The following is a 21,499-nucleotide window of genomic DNA, read 5'->3' as shown; positions in this document are numbered from 1 at the left end:
AAAAATGCGCATCTGATGCAGAAAGAAAGAAACATAGAAAACTATAATGCATGTAATTGTACAATATGATACAGTTGAATTATGCACGGTGGGTCATGTCTATAATACTAGTACATAGGAGGCTAAGGCAGGAGGATTGCCTCAAGTTTGAGACCAGCCTGGACTACAGTATTAAGTCCTGCTTTACAAAAAAAAAAAAAAACCAACAACAAAATGGGAGAATGGATAAAGCAGCTCAGTGGTAGATGTGAAGCCCAGGGTTGAATGTCCAGCACCACAGGCGGAAAAGTTAAACGGAATATATCTTAAAGGATCAGACAGATTAAGTAAATGAAAACAAATCAGAAAATAGAAGTTCTAAAGAACATACATAGTAAAGTAGATCTAACTAATATCTATCAAATTGCATTTTTACCAAAATAGACAATAAAGGATATACCTTCCGGACTGGTGAGATGGCTTAGAGGTTAAGAGTACTGACTGCTCTTCCAGAGGTCCTGAGTTCAATTCCAGCAACCGCATGGTGGCTTACAGCCATTTATAATGAAATCTGGTGCCCTCTTCTGGCATGCAAGCATACATAGAAGGAATGTTGTGTACATAATAAATAAATAAATAGATAAATAGATAGATAAATAAATAAATAAATAAATAAATAAATAAATAAATCTATCTTTTAAAAAAAAGAATATACCTTCCTCAGGTACCCTGAAAGTACATATCCAGAATAAGATAGAATATTTTTATAAAACATCAATAATTTCCTTTAAATAGGAAACAAACAACTATTACAATTTGAGAAGCAAGGTATTTTTAGTCTTCTAAGTGTCTAGTCTAAGATATTTACATTACAAAATGAAAATATGCTACCCTAACAGCAATGAAAACCAGTAAGACAACATCTGAAGAAATTTGACAAGATACCGTCTGAACTGAGTAGTCATATTTCAGTAAAGAAGACATTTAACAACATACATCTCTGATATATTAACATAAGAATGCAGCAGTTTTTCTGTGATACTCTTACTAAAAGAAGCCTAAAACCCAAACATGTATAGTCTCAAACCAGTAAGAACATACCAGACAAATTCCAATTGGCAGAACACACTCCAAAATATCTTACAAATACTCTTCAAGTGTCATGAAAGACAGGAAAAGATTGAGACATTGTCACAGATTAGAAGATTCTAGGAAGGTACAACTATGTTGTAATACAGAATCCTGGGTTGAACTCCAAAGCAAAAAGATGCTAAGGAAAAATGGCGAAAATTGAAGTCTATAGATTAGGCAATAGTATATTGTAATGTTAATTTATTAGTTTAGGAGCCAGTGTAACAACTTGGGCCTGTAATCCCAGCAATTACAAGGCTTGAAGTAGGAGGATTCCTGCAAGTTCTAGATCAACCTTAGCTAGTGTGATCTTTTTTCAAAATTAAATAAGAATATTTCTGGTTTAGATAAATCTATTCTAAGGCCAGGTATCCTGGCATATGCCCTTAGTCCCAACATTAAGATCCAGAGGCAGAAGAATCACTTAATTTGAGGCCAAACTGGTGGTCTACCTAGTAAGTTCGAGGTCAGTCAGGGCTATGCAATGAGACCCAGTGTCAAAGCAAAACAAAAAAAAATGAGCAATTTACCCTGTATTTAAGATGTTAATATTATGCAAAACTAAGTGAAGAATACATAAGAATGCTGTGTCATTTTTATAATTTTTTGTACAGGATTTAAGACTGTAGGCCATGGTGGTCTCAGTATAATTATTTCTAAGTAAAATTTTAAATGAGATAATGCCTAAATAATTGTAAATTATCAGGAGATATGTGTTACTTTAAGAGAGTTAATGATTGTTTCTTTTATTAAAATAAAAAGGCTTCTTTGGAATAACCTACAATTGTTTATTTAAATTCAAGGAGCCAAAAAATTCTGGAAGGACTCCTTTTACCCTTCATTAAATCCAGTCAGTATGCCAAATCTTCCCAAACAGAATTTGTCATGCCCATTCAGGAATCAGGAGATGTTTCTCCTAATAGAAATAGATATTGAGCATGGATAATTATTTTTATTTTTTTCTCTAGGATAATTGTTTTTAAAAGAACATTAAACAGTATCAGTTTCATAGTGATTTTAAAGTATGTGCAATGTGTCTTCCAGGTATTCCGAAAGGACCTCATCAGTGCGATGAAAATCCCTGACTCTCACCATGTTAGTCCTGACAGCTATTACCTCTTTACTGACACATGGAAAGAAGAGTGGGAAAAGGGAGTACAAGTGCCAGCCAGTCCAGACTCTGTTCCAACACCTTCTCTCAGGTATTGGCATATTTACAACTTTGACTTAGGAAAAGAGCTCTTTTAGTTTTTTGTGTGTTTTCTTGTGGCGAAACTGAGGAGTAGCTACACATTTCTAACATACAAAGTTAACCTAACTATTAAACCAGGTCGTGATTGATCAATAAATTTCAGCTCATTTATCTAAGAAATTTATAAGATGAAATGCTCTGAAGTCCAATCTAAAATTAGGAAAAGATTTCCCCAAGATTTACATATCTGACTCAGCCATCAGTAGCATTTATTAGTCTTTGAAGAGATAACTTTCTTATAGGAAATTGCTTCGATGTAAGTGGAGTCTCATTAGTGATGGTACTACTACTAAGTAACCAAAGCATATAGCTTCTAAAACAGGAAGTCAAATGAAAAGGGAGTAATAGAATAGTTGGGGTGACTGTAAGCACATAGCCTTCACTTTAAAGACTTGAAAACAGTTAAGATAGAAAGACTGATTTTGTGGAAAAGAGGTTTTATTCCAAAGAAATTTGTAAGCTCTTCAAAGTAATGCTGGTTTTAGAAACCATTTTATCCTACTAATTTTGGTGTTCCCAGTGCTCTACACAAGTCTGACGTGAAGTAAAATGTTCAGTAAAAGTCTGAGCGAATGCAAGAATTAACAAATAATTAAATAAATAAATGCAAGAATATAATAAATAAAACACAGCTCCAGATGAAGGAATGGTAGAACGTGTTGGTTACTGTAAGAAAGTATAAATCTCATTCTACATTTATTTCTACTACTTAATAAAGTACTTTATTTGAGGTAGTGTCTCACTATATAGTCTAGGCAGGCCTTGAACTTACTGTATAGCCCAGAATAGCTTCAAACTACTGTTCTTCTGCCTTAGCCCTCTGAGTACTGGGATTCCAAGCGTATGTCATCATGCCTAATACATGTTAGTTTCTTTCTTTCTATTTTGTTTTGTTTGTTTGTTTTGTTTTTCAAGACAGGGTTTCTCTATGTAGCTTTGGAGCCTGTCCTAGAACTCATTCTGTAGACCAGGCTGGTCTTGAACTCACAGAGATCCACCTGCCTCTGCCTCCCAAGTGCTGGGATTAAAGGCGTGCGCCACCACCTAGCACATGTTAGTTCTTAAAGGCTAGAGATAAACATCCCCAATTTCTCTACTCTTGTCAGCATGTTCATACGTCCTGCTAATGCTCTAGAAGTGCCTAATGAATCACTTCTAGGAATGCAGGCCCAGGCACCCCACACTCAGTTAAGGAAAACTGCCAAACCCTTTCTAGTTTAACAGGCTTCACTTGTTTATCATTGATACCATCTCCTACTTCCTAAACAGAGTAACACCAGGAATGAAAAAGAAGAGCGAGGGGCATATTTTCATGCCTTTGCTCTCATATTTTTTACATAAATATAATGGCCCTAGTACTGTATTTTCCATTAACACTCCAAGGATTATTGAAACACCTCAATGTTTGACCTTGATATTAAGTCAGTATATCAAATATACTTTATTGGGGTGAGTTTAATTTTTGCAAGTTAAGTGGAGAATGTACTACTTTAAAAATTATATCTATCTGATAAGTAGCACAACAAAATTAGGATGGTTTAATAAGAGTAAATTTAGACGCTGAGAGTTAGCTTCCTCTCACAGAGACATATACTCCCTAATTTATATGAGCACTCTGCTCTAATATTTCTTCTGACAGTTTAGGATAGTTATCATTTTATATGTTGTAATTTTTAGTAAATACCCTCTGTTTCCCATAGTTCTTTGCCTATCTTATAAAGCCCTTAATTTTAATTGATCAAGGTAAGCTACTAAATTAATTAATGATCATATAAATTCCTTAACGAAATTCAGAACTTGATAGGTAGATTGTATTTTCAGTTTCTTAGAAGGTATCAGTAATTTTGTAATATATATTTCCTTTGCTTAGCAAAGGTACCTGAAAGATTTGTTAAAGCAGATTTCTTGCTGGAGGCATGGTGGTACATGCCTTTTATCCCTGTATTTGTGAAGCAGAGGCAGACAAACTTATCTCTATTACTACATAGCAAGTTCCCAGACTAGCCATGGCTACACATAGTGAACCTAGTCTCAAAGAAGACTTTTAAATCATATCCTCAGAGTTTTTGATTTGGTAACTCTGAAGTGTGAGGCTTAAGTTTGATTTGTTTTGTTGATCTACATAGGGTATCACTGTGTAGCTCCTTGCCACCTCCTGTGCTGGGATTCCCAAGTGTTGGAATTATAGACATTTTTAGCAGTTTCTCGCACAGTGTTTATACCAATAGTCTAGAGTATGACACTTTGGGAACAATTTTTATGGAATATGTTAATCATATTTGCTGAACTTAATTGAATTTAGCATGTGTGTGTCTGTGTGTGTATGCACACGTGCACATTTAAGTACAAGCATGTGGAGTTCCAAAAACAGCCTTGAATGTCATTCTTCAGGAGACATCCATCTTTTTTATATGAATTTTGATTTGTATTTATTTTATGCTACATTTATTCCCAAGCCATAATTGTTCATACTTCTTCAGGGATACCTTTTTATTCTGTGCAACTTCTGACTTAAAAACAATTTGTTCATTCTTAGTGATGATCATCTCAGTGTGACAGAGGCCATTCATGTGTGGGTTAATCAGACCATGAACTCTAAGTTCAACAGCCCTTCTTAGATACTTTGTTAACCTGTATGTGTTCAATGACTACAGATTCTACATCTAAAACCTTAAGTTCAGCATTATTCTGTGTATTTTTAAGTATATGGAGCAAAAAGTCAGCGTTGTTTTTGAAACACAGACCCAGTCCAGCCCCACAGCTTGACCTGGGCACAATATACTACCAGAAAGGCACACATTACTTTTTTAAAGTGACATAGTTAGTCTTTTCTGATATGCATGCCCTTGATGACCTAGATAGCTTGAAAGGAACACAAAGATTTTGATCCTCTTTATTTGTATGGTTTTATAGAGTTTTCTGGGCCAAGAAAATAGTAAACTAATTAAGTCACCTCAAGCTGCTTAGAGGAAGAAGCCTTAATCTTTTTTTTTTTCCTGAGACAGGGTTTCTCTGTAGCTTTGGAGCCTGTCCTGGAACTAGCTCTGTAGACCAGGCTGGTCTCAAACTCACAGAGATTCACCTGCCTCTGCCTCCTGAGTGCTGGGATTAAAGGCGTGCGCCACCATTTCCCGGTTCTTTTTTCTTTTTTAAAGGCAGTGTCTCCTTGGTCTGAAATTCTCCAAATATGATGACTGGAGAATCACCAGTAAGCCCCAGGGAATCAGCCTGTCTCCATTTTCCCAGTGCTGAGATTACAAGAACACACCACTATGCCAGGCTTCTTTTTTTGTTGTTTGCTTATTTTATGAGGGTCCTATGTATCGAACACAGGTTCTTGTGTTTGTAAAGCATGCACTTTACCACCTAATGTCTTCCTAGCCCCTGAAGTTTGTACTTTTGTAAGGTTCTTTGAATATTCCCCTTTGGCTTTAAGTAGTAGTCAACCATATTTAGAGGCTCAATTACAGAATTGGAACTTTATGTTTGAAGTACCTGATCTCAGTTATAACTGCTTATTGCACCTGCTACTCTTAATAACCATATTTTTCAGAAGCCAAACTGTTCTATGGTTTCTTTGGCCTTTGTAGGCCACCTTCAAAAATTAAGTCTTGCCTGATGGTGGCGGCACATGTCTCTTACCTCAGTACTCAGGAGGCAGAGACAGTCAGATCTCTGTGAGTTTGAGACCAGCCTAGTCTACAAGCGAGTTCCAGGACAGGCTCCAAAACTACAGAGACACCCTATCTTGAAAAACAAAAAAATTAAAAATATAAACAAACAAATCAATAAAAAGTAAAAATTAAGTCTTTATGACATATTAGAATATTGAAAAAATACATTTTTACGCCTTCATCTATATTTTCAAAGACAAATTTAAAGGAGGTAGAAATTTTTAATTAAAAAAAAGACAAATTTAACCAGGTTGGTGTGTACAATATTTAGGAAGCAAAAGTTCTAAGCCAACCTGGACATAATGAGACACTAACTCAAAAAATAAAATCAAATTAATTAAGTTTTATATTATTGTATCAGGCTTATTTGATCCCATAACATCAAATGGCTGCAAGACTGGCTTCTGTATATGACCTGATTCTCTTTAGTGGAATGTATCTTCATGATGTTTGATAATTTTCTGATTCATTGTGGGTTTTTTTTTTTTTTTTTGCTTTTTAATTTTTTAGTCGCACACACTTGTATGTGGAGGTGAGAGTATAACTTTCAGAAGTCAATTCTCTCCACTTCCATGTAGGATCAAGAAATTAATCTCAGGTCATTAGGCTTGGTGGCAAGTGTCCTTAATTATGGAGCCACCTTGACAGCATTATTAATATTGAGTTAGTAATATTATTGAGTCTTTGAACTATTTTTACATTTACAGTATGAATCATTTGTCAAATATATAGTTTGCTGCCAGTGTGTGTGACAGTACACATCTTTAATCCTATCTCTTGGGAGGCAGTGCAGGCAGATCTCTGGTAGTTCAAGGCCAGCTTGGTCTACTATCTAGTTCTAGGATAGACAGCCTCTGCCTCAAAAAATGTGGTTTGTATTTACTTTCTTACAGTTTACTATAGATGCAAATTGTCTTTTCATTCTTTTAATAGTCTTTTAGAAAGTAAAGGTATTTTTACTCCAGGTCATTTTTTTTTCTTTTAAGATGCTTTTAGTGTCAAATGTATGAATTTTCACCTACCTTCCATCCATTTCAAAGAGTTTCACATGTGTTTCTTTTAACAATTTTATAGTTATTATACTTTACATATAAATGTATGATCTCTTTTGAATTAATTTTTAAAGTTTACTCTTTGACAGTTTTATGCATATATACTTTGATTATTTACAACTTTCTAATTCCCTTTCTAATCCCCCTCCTATTCCTATTGAAGCACTTCTTCCCAACAAATAACCCTCCTGCTTTAGTGTGTATTTTTCAAACTTAATTAGGGTTGCTTATATAAGCATGAGTAGAAGGTTATTTACTAGAGCATAGGCAACATCTACAGGCTATACCACTGAAGAAAATGGATCTTCTTCCCCAGTAGCCATTAACTGCTAATAGCTCATTACTCAAGGGAAGAGTGCTGCTTCCTAAGCTGCTCCCTGTCCATGATGGAACGTTGAAGAACCAAATAGTTTGTAGCTCTTCTGAAGTTAATCATAGTTGCTGTGGTTTCATGAATGCAGTAGCCATATCATGTCCAAGAGTTTTACAGCACTTCTCTCTGTTCTCCAGCTCTTTTAGTAGTTAGGTTTCCATATGGATTTTTCGTATCTCCTAAGTTTGAGTTATCTTTTGTATTACTATGTCCTACTATTTCCTCCTCTTTAAGGCACTTTTCTAGATTTCTGGTCTTTACAGACACTCTAGGTTAACACAGCATCTACATTTTCAAAGCTAGAATGCATATATGAAAGAGAACACAGAACATTTGTCTTTAGGTGTCTAGGTTACCTCAATATTTTCCAGTTCCATCCATTTTCAGTAAATTTCATAATTTTACTTTTTAAATTTTTTTAAATTATTTTATTTCTTATGTATATAGGCGTTTGCCTATTTGTATGTCTTTTTAAAACTATTTTTAATTTGTATTTATTTGTTTTATGTATGGGTGTTTTACCTGCATATATGTTGGTACAGTGTCCACAGAGGCCAGAAAAAGGTTTGGATCACATGAGACTGGCGTTTGAGACAGTGTGGGCATCCATGTAGGTGCTGGGAATTGAACAAGGTCTTCCAAAAGCAGACAGTGCTCTTAATGCCTAAACCATCTCTCCAGCACCCTTTAAAAAAAAGCAGACTTTATGAGATAGGGTCTTGCTTACAGCCCAGCCTGGCCTTGAACTCATGAGCAGTCTTCTACCTGAGCTTCCTGAGCGTTATGATTATAGACATGAGCCACTAAATTTTCAGGACCTTGAGATTTTTGTACATATACTATCACGTCACCTGAAAATAAAATTGTTTTCCTTCTTCCTTCATAGTCTCTTCATCTTTTATTTTCTTTGACTATTGCAGTGGCTAAAATTTCCAGTATCACATTGAGAACAGAGACTCTTACAGTCTCTCCAGTCTTAGGTAGAAACCATTTAGTCTTTCAGTATAAAGCATAATATTAATTTTTACGCTTTTTATAGATGTTGTTTATCAAGTTGAAGAAACTCACCTTTGCTCCTAATCTATTATAAGTTTTTTCATCTCATATACTCATTCTGTATCAAATGATAGAAACATGGGATTATCACCTTTAGCCTGTTAATATCATAGATTTTGACGGAAGTTTTTGAATATTGACTAGACTTGTTTTGTTGAAATAAGTCTTCCTATAATAGCTTGGGTTGCATAATAAAATCTCATAGGTTGGATGCCTTTAACTGCAGAAACTTATTTCTCAAAATTCTAAAGGCTGAACTTCTAAGGATCAAGATCCAGCAGGATTTAACTCCTAATAAGGGTGTTAGTCCTTCCTGCTATTTTGACCTTTTCTTAGTGAACATGTAGAGAGAATCAATTCTTTCTTTGATAAGGGCAATAGTCCTGTTGGATTAGAGCTTTATCTATATAGAATCATTTAACTTTAACTATCCCTGTCTCCAAACACAGTCACATTGAGGTTAGGTTTTTTTGGCTTGGAATGGCACAGTTCAGTCCATGACACCCAGTTAATTTGGATTTAGAATTTTTTTGGTATAATGCTTGATATAATTTGATGATATTTTGTTAAGAATTTTCTTGTCTGTATTCCTGACATGAAAAAAGGCCTGTTTTCTTTTCTCATGGTATTTTTATTGTTATATTATGGAGGTGATACACCCCTATAAAAAGTTGGGGAGGTCTTGTGCAGGCTTCCAAAGCTGCTGTGAGTTCGTGAATGCCACAGTCTGTCATATTCAGAAAATATCCGCATGAAGCCTGAACAAGATCAAGGCCCAGTCAGCCTGATATGGAAGGCGGAGGGAATTCTAAGTCCTCCACCTCTATTTGAGGAGTTAATGGCAGTTGGTAGCCATTGGAGAAAAGTCATTCTTTTTAACGATATGGTCCCTTGGCAGGTTGATCATGCTCCCATACCCATGAATATATGGGGAACACAAATTGAACTTAGTGGGCTACAAAAATAAAGGGCATGAAGTTAGGAGGGAGGTAGGAGGTGGATCTTGGAGGAATTCACAAGGAGAGTGAAGGCTGACTGTAATAAAATAAATCAGAAATATATTAAAAATTTCAAATTAATAAAAGTATTATGTTAAAATTTTCAATTTAATTGGGAGATATTCTGTCCTTTTGTTTTCAGAAGATACTGTATAAAATTAGTATTGATTCTTTTTAAATTTATTTTTATTTTTAATTATGTCATTTAGAGAGGAGTGTGGGTATGTATACATATATGCAGATGTATGTAGAGGCCATAGGCATCAGATTTTTTATTTCATTTTACATTCTATACACAATTCCCCCCAGTCCAAACCCCCATCCACTCCCCCAGCGGGTAAGGGCTCCCCTGGGAAGTCAACAAAGTCTGGGACAATAAGTTGGGGCAGGACCAAGCCCTTCCCCCCTGCATTAAAGCTAAGCATGGAATGCTACCTACAGATTTCTCATAGCCAGAAATAGCATCTGGTAGTAAGCTGCTAGATGGATGTTAGTAACCAAACTCAGGTTCTTTGCAAGAGACATTAACTGGTGAGCTCTCTCTCTCCAACTCCAATTCTTACTTAAATGTTTGATAGAATTCTCCGGTGAAATACTCTGAATTTGCTTTTTTGCTGTTTTATCTATAAATTTAATCTTTCATAGTTACCTAGTTCATATTGAATGACTTTTAGCACTTCGGTGCTTTAACTACTTAGTTTGTTTGATCTAAGTTGTCAAAGTTATGTGTATGCATATATTCATATGTTCTTTCTATTGCTATCATATTTAAATTTGATAGTCTTGGCCAAGATTTCACTCCCACAAAGATTGAATAGATGAATTTTCCCTATGACCACTCACCTCCTCCATTAAGTACAAGTAAAAGTCCTGAGCAGCTTGTAAAACACAAATCTTGGTCTTTTAAAAGCTCAAAAGAAGATAGCAGAAGATCTAGGGTTCTTGAGACATAACCTCTGAAACAACACAGCCGTGTGTTCCCTGAATTTTCTTTTTGTTCTCAGACTTAATACTTGAAAAGGTAGCAACTGAGAAACAACCAGCCAGTGATGATTTTAAAAAACATATAAGAAGCCGGGTGATGGTGGCACACGCCTTTAATCCCAGCACTCGGGAGGCAGAGGCAGGCAGATCTCTGTGAGTTCGAGACCAGCCTGGTCTACAGAGCTAGTTCCAGGACAGGAACCAAAGCCACAGAGAAACCCTGTCTCGAAAAACCAAAAAAAGAAAAAAAGAAAAAAAGAATACTCCAAAAAGGGGTTGTGGGAGTAGCTCTGTGCTAGAATGCTTGCTAAACTCTGAATTCGATCCTCAGTGTCTGTCTGTCTGTCTGTCTCTCTCTGAGAGAGAGAGAGAGAGAGAGAGAGAGAGAGAGAGAGAGAGAGAGAGAGAAATGCATGCAAAGTTTTTGAAGTTGGAAGGAAAATACCCCTTAATGATGCATGAGTACACAAACTTGTCTTTTAACTTTGCTGGGCATGTGGGCCTCTTGCACCTTCAACTACTTCGTCTACCTTCTGTCTTCCCATATCTTTCCCATTCAATTTTAGGCTACAGAATTCTACCACTCTTGATTTTTGTTTATGAAAGTTGAGTAGTGTGTAGAATACATAAAGCATTTCATATATCTTTATGTTGTTTTAAGTTTAAAGCTGTCCATATTGTTCATTCCCATTATAAGTTTCAGTGCTAATAGTAAATTGACCCCAAACTTAGCAGCGCAGAGCAACTAGACTTGAATTTTGAAGGCTGCACAGTAGCTGGGGGTCAAGTTTAGAAACCTGTAAAGGCCTTTTTCTTAAAGTGGCATTACATGAGAATTACATACAACTTGACTCTCTCGTAGTCTGACAATCTCAGCACAGTCATATTCCTTATATGATTCTGAAGTACATCTGTTCCTTCCGGACAGCTAGGTGAAGGCATTCCTTTTTATGACCCAGTCTTATGGTGCTCATAGCAGTATTTCTATAGAGAAGTGGATATGGGTACTTTACCAAAAGCCAGTCACCTAGAAAGTTACTACAACATTCTGTTATACTAAAGGATCTAAATTGAAAGCTATGCTTATGTTGTTCTAACAAAATTACTTAAACCTCTGTGTTTGTGAACATTTGCTGATATGGTCAGTGATCTGATGCCATTCATAGTGTCTCTATACCTAGTCCATAGTGACTGGCAAAGAAAACCATAGTATTCTAGGATTTCCTCTCAACCTGTGAGTCTCAACCCCTTTGGGAATTGTATGTCAGATATTTACATTACATTTCATAGCAGTAACAAAATTAGTTATGAAGTAACAATGAAAACAATTTTATAACCACATGAAGAACTATATAAAACGGTCGCGGCACTAAGAAACTGCTCTAAAGCAATAGCAATCTGTAGGGATAAGTCCCGCCCCTTAGGGGACGTGTTCGCCTCGGGCTAATGTTTACCTATAAATCTGGCGAGTGCTTCTGTGCTCACTTCTGTTTTCCTGGTCTCCACAGGAACCGTGGTTCTGTAAGTCTATTTCTCCATTAAAGCTATATATATATATATATATATATATATATATATATTTACAATCTGTCTGCATTCATTTACGCCGGTACAGCAATCATACACACAGGCACACACATGAAGCAAAATGTCTTTTGATAACTGGAAGTGTGTGTGTGTGTGTGTGTGTGTGTGTGTGTGTGTGCGCGCGCGCGCGCGTGTGCGTGCGTGCGTGCGTGCCTGCCTGCCTGCCTGCCTGTGTGTGTGTACACACGTGTATGAGCCTGCATGTGTGCATGCGTAAATGATGATGATTTAAGCTGTTTTCTAAAAGGTCGCAGGCTGGAAATGATAGCACACCTATAATCCCAGCACCTGGGAGGCTTAAGCAGGGAACATAGCAAGAGCCTGTCTCAAAAAAAAATAAAATCCTCCAGGCATGGTAACACATGTCTTTAATCACAGTACTCAGAAAACAGAAGCAGGTGGATTCTTTGTGAGTTGGAAACTAGCCTGAACTACATGTTGAATTCCAGGATAGCCAGGGCTACATAGTGAGATCCTGTCTCAAGAAGCCAAAAGTAAGATAAAAATCCCAAAATAACATTTTCACAGATCTTCTCTTCTGTCATAAATTCAGTAACTTCTCTTGTAAATTTACATTAATTTAACCTTTTACCTATGTGTTTTCTTGTATTTTGGTGTTATTGTTTCTGTTCTTAGATTCAGAATTTAGTTACTTATACTTAATGGAAAAATGACTAAGGTAACATCACCATTTTAATTATCATTATGATAAACTTTGCATTGAAGTATTATGTACACCCAGAAAATATAGATTGCGTTTTTGTATAGCTGAATGAATTTTTATGAATTAAACGTATTCATTTAACTGCCACTCAGATCAAGAAATAGAACATTATCAACACCCCAGAAGCCTTTCTTCTGCTCCCTGCCAGTAACTGACCTCCCTCACCGTAGGTAACAGTTTTGCCAGTTTTCGAACTTCATATAAATAGAATCCTATAGTATGTATTCATTTGAGAGTGGATTGTTTTGTTTATCATTATGCTTGTGCGATCCATCTATGCTGTTGCATGTAGTAGTTCATTTTTCACTCATGCATCATATCTCATTGTTTGAATATGCCACAATTTACCCATTCACCTTTAGTAAGACATTTAGGTTGTTTCCAGCTATTGTAGAAAGTGAACCTTTTTACCCTCTGTAATAATAAAATGTCTGTACATTTTTATTTAAAATATATTTAAAATTTAAATATATTAAAAATATATTTGCTAGGTCAAAGAACATATATATCTGTTCATATCCTGTACATACCTTATAACTGTATTTGCTCCCAAAGTGGCATATATCAATTCATGCCCAAGCCAGCAATGTAACAATAGGTCTATTTGCTTCCGTTTCTTACCATCACTTAGACCTTCAAAGACCAGTTTGGGGTCAATTTTTTAAACATTAGCCGTTCTGGTAGATAACAGTGATTATGATTTCAATATCTATGATAGCTAGTTAGGTTGAGAGCCTTTTAATTGTTTATCTGCTGCAAGAGGTAGCCTTATTTATGAAGTGTCTGCCTAAATCTTTTGCCTAGTTTTTAGTTGAATTTTTTGCATATCTTTAATTGTAAATATCGTCTACCCCAAAAATTGCTTTTTCACTCTCTTTTTGTAACCAAAGTTTTAGTGTGTATGTTTCTTCAATCTTTTCATATTGTGTTTGGTGGCATTTGTGTTTCATGTAAAATATCTTTGCCTATCCTGATGTCATAAATGTATTCTCCTCTGTGTTCTTCCAGAAGCCTTATAAACAAAAGCTTCATTCAAGAAAATTTATAATCAACTTTTTTTCTTGTACAGTTTAAAGCACTTGAGATAAACCATTAGTTATAAAATCTATTTTAGGGAAAATCAAATATTCTATAATTTCCTTGTAAGGCCATGCACCAAAGAGGCACACTATATATTTATTTGATCTTGAAGTCTCTGGAGAGCATGTATTTTGTCCTTTTCAGTTAGAAGCAGGCCTCTGAATACAGTTTTAAAATTTAGCTTCAGTTAATGCTTAAGATTTTTGCATTTTCTTCCAATATTTATTGCTTTTGGATTTCCATAAAATAGAATAATTTTAATGTACAAATATATATTTGTTAACTATTCAAGATACTTTATTTGAAATCATAAGCTTTGGGAAGAATGCTTAGAAGAAAATATGTACTTTCTGCACTTACATGGTCAATTATATATATTACATGTATTGATATTGTTTTATTAATTATCCTACACATATAATGACTCTAGAATTAAATTAGCTCTAAAATCCTTCCAGAGGAATGATTTTCATTATTTTATGATAATACGAGTATTTCTCCCCCCCCCCTTTTTAGATAACCCACACTGTTCTTTAAAATTGCCAAGAAAAGATAATCCAGATTTCCTTTTGGTTATATTTTCTGATGCCTCATCCTGTACTTAAACCATCAACTATAGATTAAGTTGTAGACATTTCTTTCCCTGATTTGTTTTCTTGCCTTGAGTTCTTAGGTATCAGAAAGGCTATGGATTTGCTCAAGCTCACTACAAAAGTTGATGGAATAATAAGAATTTTTTTCCCATCATGTAGCCCTGACTCAGACCTATGGCTGCTCTCATATATCTTGAGTTTATGTAACTCTATGATCTCTTGACTTTAGCTCATTTGCATAATGAAAGTAGTAAGAAATATAACACTAGTGTTACTGAAACATGTTTTTATTATATGCCATAACAAATACTTTATTTCATGTAAGCATAATAATCTTACAAGTTTGGTGTTCTTTTAATAATTTATTATTCTTGTCCCTACTTTTTCATAAAGAAAACTGAACCTTATCTAAATTAAGTAATTTTTCAGTACCACTTTACAAATGAATGACAGGAAAAAGAAACAGGTTTGTGTAAGTCTAAAACCTAGTCTGTCCATGGAAGAAAAAAATCACGGGTTTTGCTGAGGTGTATGTTTAAACATGATACTTTTGTGCAGCTAACACTCAATCCCAGATTTTTCCCTTTTAAATATACTTGGTGACCATTAGGTCAAGAACACACAATACATCAACATTTTATTAGAATAAATAGTAGTAGGGTCCCAGATCTGTGTAGGTGAATGAAGCACATCATTATCAGTCAATAAGTTCACAGCAGATGATGAAACTGAATTTTCAGAATCATTTGATTCTAGAAAGGGATCTGCCATATCTCCCAGAAGGAATAGCAAGACATGTGCCCTTGTGTAGCCAGAGTCATTTGGCTTATCCTGTCAGTACCTGAAATCTGTCTTTGTTGATAGTTGCCAATGTCTTTCTATTGCTTTTCTAGGATTATATCTGAAAGGGTAAAGGAAGTTCTCTTTGTCCGGCCGCGGAAATATATCCGTTGCTCTAGCCCAGAGTCTGCAGAGCCTGGCTATATCAATACCCTAGAGCTGGCAGCATCTACATGCCGATATGACCTAGATGACATGGACACCTTCTGGCTTCAAGAACTCAATGAAGACCTTGGAGAAATGGGTAAGCTGTTTTCTTACAAGTAAATTGTGCGTTGACTTTCACCAGTGATTTTTTTTTAAATTGGTAGAACTCTGTAAAACTTTTTTCATCTGCTTTCCTTTCTTACCTACCCTTTCACTTATTTTTATTTTTGAAGAAACATATATTCTGTGTCCTAATATTAACATATTTCTTTGCCATGATGCATTTGTCGGGATGAAGAAACCATCACCATTAACTGATGTTCCAGAATTTTGGGCTTTTTATTTTTTTCTCTACTAATCTTTTTCTTGTCTAGGATCCCATCCCATCCAGGACAATACATTTCATTTAATCTTAGAAGAGATGTTTTGTGTGTATAGTGATGAGGCTTCATGGGCTTTTTTCCCCTGTCTACTTTAGCATGTCTATTTGTGTCATCCTTGTTCAGATCATGTATAGGTATTCATGTTGGTGAGATTTTGTGTGTGTAGCTTCTGATATCACTAGGAGACACAATCTCACAGCAAACTCCCTGGTCTGGTCTTCTTGCTTTTACAATCATACTGCTCCCTCATCTGAAATGTTCCCTTAGCTTGAGCAGACATGTTTTGTAGATATATCAATTGAGACTTGGCTCTACAACTCTACATTTTGATTGGTTGTGGTTTTCTGTGGTGGTCTATATTTGTTTCAAAGACAAGTTTCCTTGATGAAGGGTGAAGACTACACTTATCTGTGGATATAAGGACAAATGTTTAGAATGTAGTTAGGGATTATATGGGCTTAATAAAGTAGTGATTTTAGGTTCTCCTTCAATATCCATGACTTTGCTTGCATTGAGCAATTAGCTAGGTTTCCAGTATGGTTTCCCTCTTGTTAAGTGGGTTTTTTTTTTTATTTGACCAATGAAAGTAAGTTAAGTGGGTTTTAAGTTCAATTAGAGAGCTATTGGTTAACCAGCAAAGTGTGAATACCACTATTGCATTCTTAGTGTTATTGTGCAGTACTCAACCCTACACAAAGAACTATGGGCAATCAATGAATGTTTGAGAGCAAGAGAAACAGAGATCACAGTGACCAGTTATCCAGTACCAAATGCTTAACTCTGAAAACATACATACATGTAGCATTATACAGATTGACCAGGTTATATTTAGGAACCTATATTTATAGACATATATTCATGGAGCAATAATTAATGAAAAAAGAAGCCATGTGTTTAAAGGAAAATGAGAAAGGTATATGAAAAGGTTTGGAGAGAGAAATGATGTGAATATATTATAATCTCAACAAAATAAAAAATAGGTTTTTGATTGAACTTTACTTTTTAAATATTTTAGATGTATTTACTTTATTTATATGAGAGTTTTGCCTATATGTGTGTACATGCACTACATACATGCCTGGTATCTGTAAAGGCCAGAAGTTGGCATCAAATCCCTTGAAACTGTGTTGAGGGAGCTGCGGGTTGCATTCTGCCACCCAGCTCCCACCACCGGCTAGCTTTACCCGAAATAACAACACACAAACTGTATTCATTTAAACACTGCTTGGCCCACTAGCTCTAGCCTCTTACGGGATAATTCTCACATTTTGCCTAACCCATTTTTAGTAATCTGTGTAGCACCAGTCTTACCGGGAAAGATTCAGCATGTCTGACCTGGCGGCTTGCTTCATCGCCTCTGCCCTGGTAATGAGCTGCATGGTCTGAGGTGTCTTACCTCACTTCCTCTTCCTCCTAGCATTCTGTTCTGTTTACTCCACCCACCTATGTTCTAACCTATGAGGGCCAAGCAGTTTCTTTATTTTTTAACCAATGACCTTCCTCCTTCAAAACTGGAGTTACAGATGGTTGCAATTCACCATGTAGGTACTGGTACTTGAGCCTAAGTCCTCTAGAAGAACAAGTGATCCAGAGTTTTTGAGGAGGATTGCCTTGTGTTGGATTTTTCCTTAGGAAGAATGATGTTATAGTCACACATTTTAGAGCTTAAAATAAACTTTTAAAAATATTAAATTAAGCATTTTTGCTCAAGTTAAAGAATTTAAAATGTGTATGCTGGTTATATATTGGGAATAATACTAACCAATGAGCAAACATCCCATCCTCACAGGTTAATGAATTTAGTATTATCATTTTACAGATAAGAACAGTAAGATAACAAAGTTTGCATAGCTAATATGAGATAAAGTTGGAATTTGAATCCAAGTTTTTATAACTAGACTCTATAACTCTGCTTTTTAAAATTAGCTTATAGAGTAGCAAGTTTATTAAATTTTCATACATACTAAAATTTGGTTTATCCAGTCTTCAGTCCCTCATCTCCCCACTTCCCATCCCTGCTTAAACCCTTATATTTGGTATTCCCCTTGTGTTTTCAAATCTATTACCTTTCCCACCCATCTTTGTTAATTGTGGCCTCTTCTTTTTCTCCTGTCATAGGTCCCTTTCTATTTTCCTGAACTCTATACATAATCATTCCTACACAAATATAAATATATTAAAAATTAGACTATAGGTTCCACATAGGAGTGAAAACATGGTGCTTATCTTTCTGAGACCATGTTACCACACACAATATATTTTCCAGTTATTTCCGCTTTCTTGTGAACTTCATTTTTTCTTTATGAATTGATAAAATTATACTATATTTGCATTATTCATTTATCAGTTGAGCATTTGTTTGGGCTGATTCCATTTTCTTGCTATTGTCAATAGAGCAACAGTAAAAAACATGGATATGCAAATATCTGTGTGATGGGATATAGAATTCTTTGAGTATATATATCCAGACTAGACACTATATGCTTTGTTCCTGCATATCTATATGTGTATTTGATATATACATATGTGTATGCAAGTGTATGTATGTGTATATGGTATGTCTAGGCTGAAAATAAGCCAGAGAAAATCTTTGCTTCATAAGTAGATAAAATTTTAAAAGGTAATTCATATATATTTTAAAATTCTTTAGATGTCTTACATTAAAAATATTGTTGGATAAATTTATCTTGAATCATTTTGAAAATTATTCCTTAGTTTCTAAAAGTAACTAAATAATGTTCCAAAAATCATTGGTCCTCTTAAGAAGAAAAATACTTAGTTTTTACCAGTATCAGCCCTATGAGTCTTTCAGTTGGGTTAAATGTGGAGGGTGAGGAGAAAAATAAAAGTATAAAAAGAAAGAAAAGGGGTAATTTCAGAATTGCATTTAAATCTTTGTGAATGTTAAGAGGTTTCTATTATTACTTGTTATTGAAAAATGGTATTTGATTTTTTTAAATCAGGTTTGAAAAACAGTATTTCATATACATATCCATATATACATATTACCTAGGATTTTCTTTTATGGGTTAATACATTATCAAATGAAAAATTCTTGGTATGACCACTAAGTATTTTTAGTGAAGCTAAGTTACTAATACATTATTTGTGCCCAAACAAGTAAAAGATTTAAATGCTACAAATTAAAGTGTTCAAAGTTACACCTTTGGTTCAAGTCTTATTAGTAGGAATAAGAGAAAATTAATTAAGGTTTTAGCAGGAGATTGACTAGGATTTATTTTTTAATTTTATATTTATTTATGTATATGTGTGTGGAGGAGAATTTTTGAGAGTTGATTCTTTGTTGCCACCATGAGGTTTCCAGGGATTAAAATCAAGTCATCAGACTTAGCAGCAAGTGTCTTTACCCACTGAGTCATCTCACTAGCCCCCTGACTAGGATTTAGTAAAAAAAATGTAAGCATCTGTAAAATTTTAAGAAAATGTGCTGTGATGTATTTCTTCATTAATGTATTAAACACTAATTTTATTTTACTCAATGTTAGAATTCCTCTAGTAAAAAAAAATCCTTGAAATCTGGTTGCTTTAGATCAGGAAAAAAAAAGATGGCTTTGTCCCTTAGCATCCTGCCTACCCCTGCAGTTGATGATTTGAGAATGACAGCTGACAGAAGAGTTATTGTTTTTATTTTTGTGCAGGTTATGGGCCAATTGATGAGACACTTATGGAAAAAACAATAGAAGTTCTAGAACGCCACTGCCATGAAAATATGAACCATGCTATTGAGACAGAAGAAGGGCTAGGAATAGAATATGATGAAGATGTGATCTGTGATGTGTGCCAGTCTCCAGACAGTGAAGAAGGGAATGATATGGTATTCTGTGATAAGTGTAACGTCTGTGTGCATCAGGTTAGTGGAAATGGTCAACATATTAGTGTTAAAGTCAAAAGACAACTTTTGGGATTTGGTTCTTCTAGTATTGGAGTTCAGAAGTTTAAACTAAAATCATCAGGCTTAGTCCAAGTGTCCTTAATCTGATATCTCATTGTTCCAATGGTCAACATTATTGAAGCTCAGTGATTATTATTTCTAACACTCATATCTGAACAATGTCTTATATTTAAAGGTGAAAATCAAAATTAGGCTTTGCTGTTCTTCAGTAATTCTCTAGAAACATTGCTTGTGGTCCCTAAGCTGCTTTACCTACTAATATTCCCCCAAGAGGCTAAACCTAGGCCTTTATTGTGTCATTTCATGTCTAGACCATTGAGATTTTTCTCATTTGATTCACTCAGGAAGTCCCTATGCTTCTTGCATCATCTACATTGGAGATTTTTCTCATCTTAGTATTACAAACAATGTAAGGATAGGTTAAATGACTTTACACAAGTTAGTTGACACTTGTTCTGTCACACTGTCATATTAATAATGTTAGCTTTAATGATACCAGCACTTATTTCAACTCTTACCCATATCCTCTGCTCTGTTCTGTGGTAAAACAAGGTCACTTGAGGTACAGTGATGAATATTGCTAACACTATCCTGTCTTCATTTTACAGCCATGTCTGAATTTAAAAATATCTTCTGAGAGAGAGCTACAGGTGGTTCAGTTGGTGAAGTACTTGATGCCAAAGCATGAGAACCTGAGTTTCCAAAACACACATAAAGAACTAAGTTACAGGGGCACACATGGAGAGGCAGAGATAGGATCCCTGGTACTTGCTGCCCAGCCAATCTAGCTGAATCAAATTCTTAAGAGACCCTGGTTCAAGAAACAATATGGAGGGCAATTGAGGAAGACATTCAGCTTAACCTATGACCTCCACACACACATACAACCACTCACATATTTGACATTCAGCTTAACCTATGACACACACACACAAGGATACCCATACACAGTCTTGTCTCCTACCTTAGGTTATCAAAGTGTACATATCTTCCAAGATGTAGTTCAATTCAATTCTTGACTTCTACCTAACTAAATTTTTAATCTTCTGAACATACTGTATATTTTATTCATATTATTAGTTTATGTAACAAATACTGTAAATGCACTAAGCACCATCTGTGAGCCAGGACCATGCTGCATTATGGTGACACATTGATGAAGAACCAGATATACTTTCTGCCCCTTCCCCCAAGAAAACCACAGTATAATGATTAAAAAGAAACTACCAGTTTACCAGAGTGCCAGGTGATTTTTGTTTCGGTTTTTTGGTTTTTGTTTTTCAAGACATGGTTTCTCTGTAGCTTTGAAGGCTGTCCTAGAACTCACTCTGTAGACCAGGCTGGCCACAAATTCACAGAAATCTTCCTGTCTCTGCCTCCTGAGAGTTGGGATTAAAGGCATGTGCCACCACCACCTCTCCACCAGCTGATTTTATAGATTATAAATGCATGTGGAAATGCATGGAAGAGATAAAAATTAAAAAACAACTTCCAACAAGTGGCACTCATGCTGAATGTAAAAATGTATGTCAAACCAGAGAGGTCTTTTCAGTCAGAAGAGAATATGTTCATGGCAAGTAGTCAAAGTGGGCAAAATATTTTGGAAGCATTTTTTTCAGAAATAGATTAGAGCAATTAAGAGGGGAACTGGACAGAATTGAACATGGGGGATCTAGAATAATTTCAAGTAATCTTCCACCTCCCTGAGTTCATTATTTTCTAATATCATTACA

The 21,499-nt window shown here is 35.3% G+C and overlaps 1 protein-coding gene across 1 annotated transcript in view; it reads left to right on the top strand.

The window, feature by feature from the left end:
- The window catches only part of Jade3 (jade family PHD finger 3), a 104,805-nt gene that overhangs the window by 61,631 nt on the left and 21,675 nt on the right, over positions 1–21,499 (top strand). The window contains exons 9-12 of the mRNA XM_026784919.1: positions 2,155–2,312; positions 12,903–12,980; positions 15,377–15,567; positions 19,513–19,724. Coding sequence (XP_026640720.1) covers positions 2,155–2,312; positions 12,903–12,980; positions 15,377–15,567; positions 19,513–19,724 — 639 coding nt within the window. The remainder of the gene's footprint in view (positions 1–2,154; positions 2,313–12,902; positions 12,981–15,376; positions 15,568–19,512; positions 19,725–21,499) is intronic.

The sequence above is a fragment of the Microtus ochrogaster genome, chromosome X (genome assembly GCF_000317375.1).
Source record: "Microtus ochrogaster isolate Prairie Vole_2 chromosome X, MicOch1.0, whole genome shotgun sequence".
In the NCBI taxonomy this organism is placed as follows: domain Eukaryota; kingdom Metazoa; phylum Chordata; class Mammalia; order Rodentia; family Cricetidae; genus Microtus; species Microtus ochrogaster.
The sequence above is the reverse complement of the archived record's forward strand: the minus strand, read 5'-3'. Positions and strand labels throughout refer to the sequence as shown.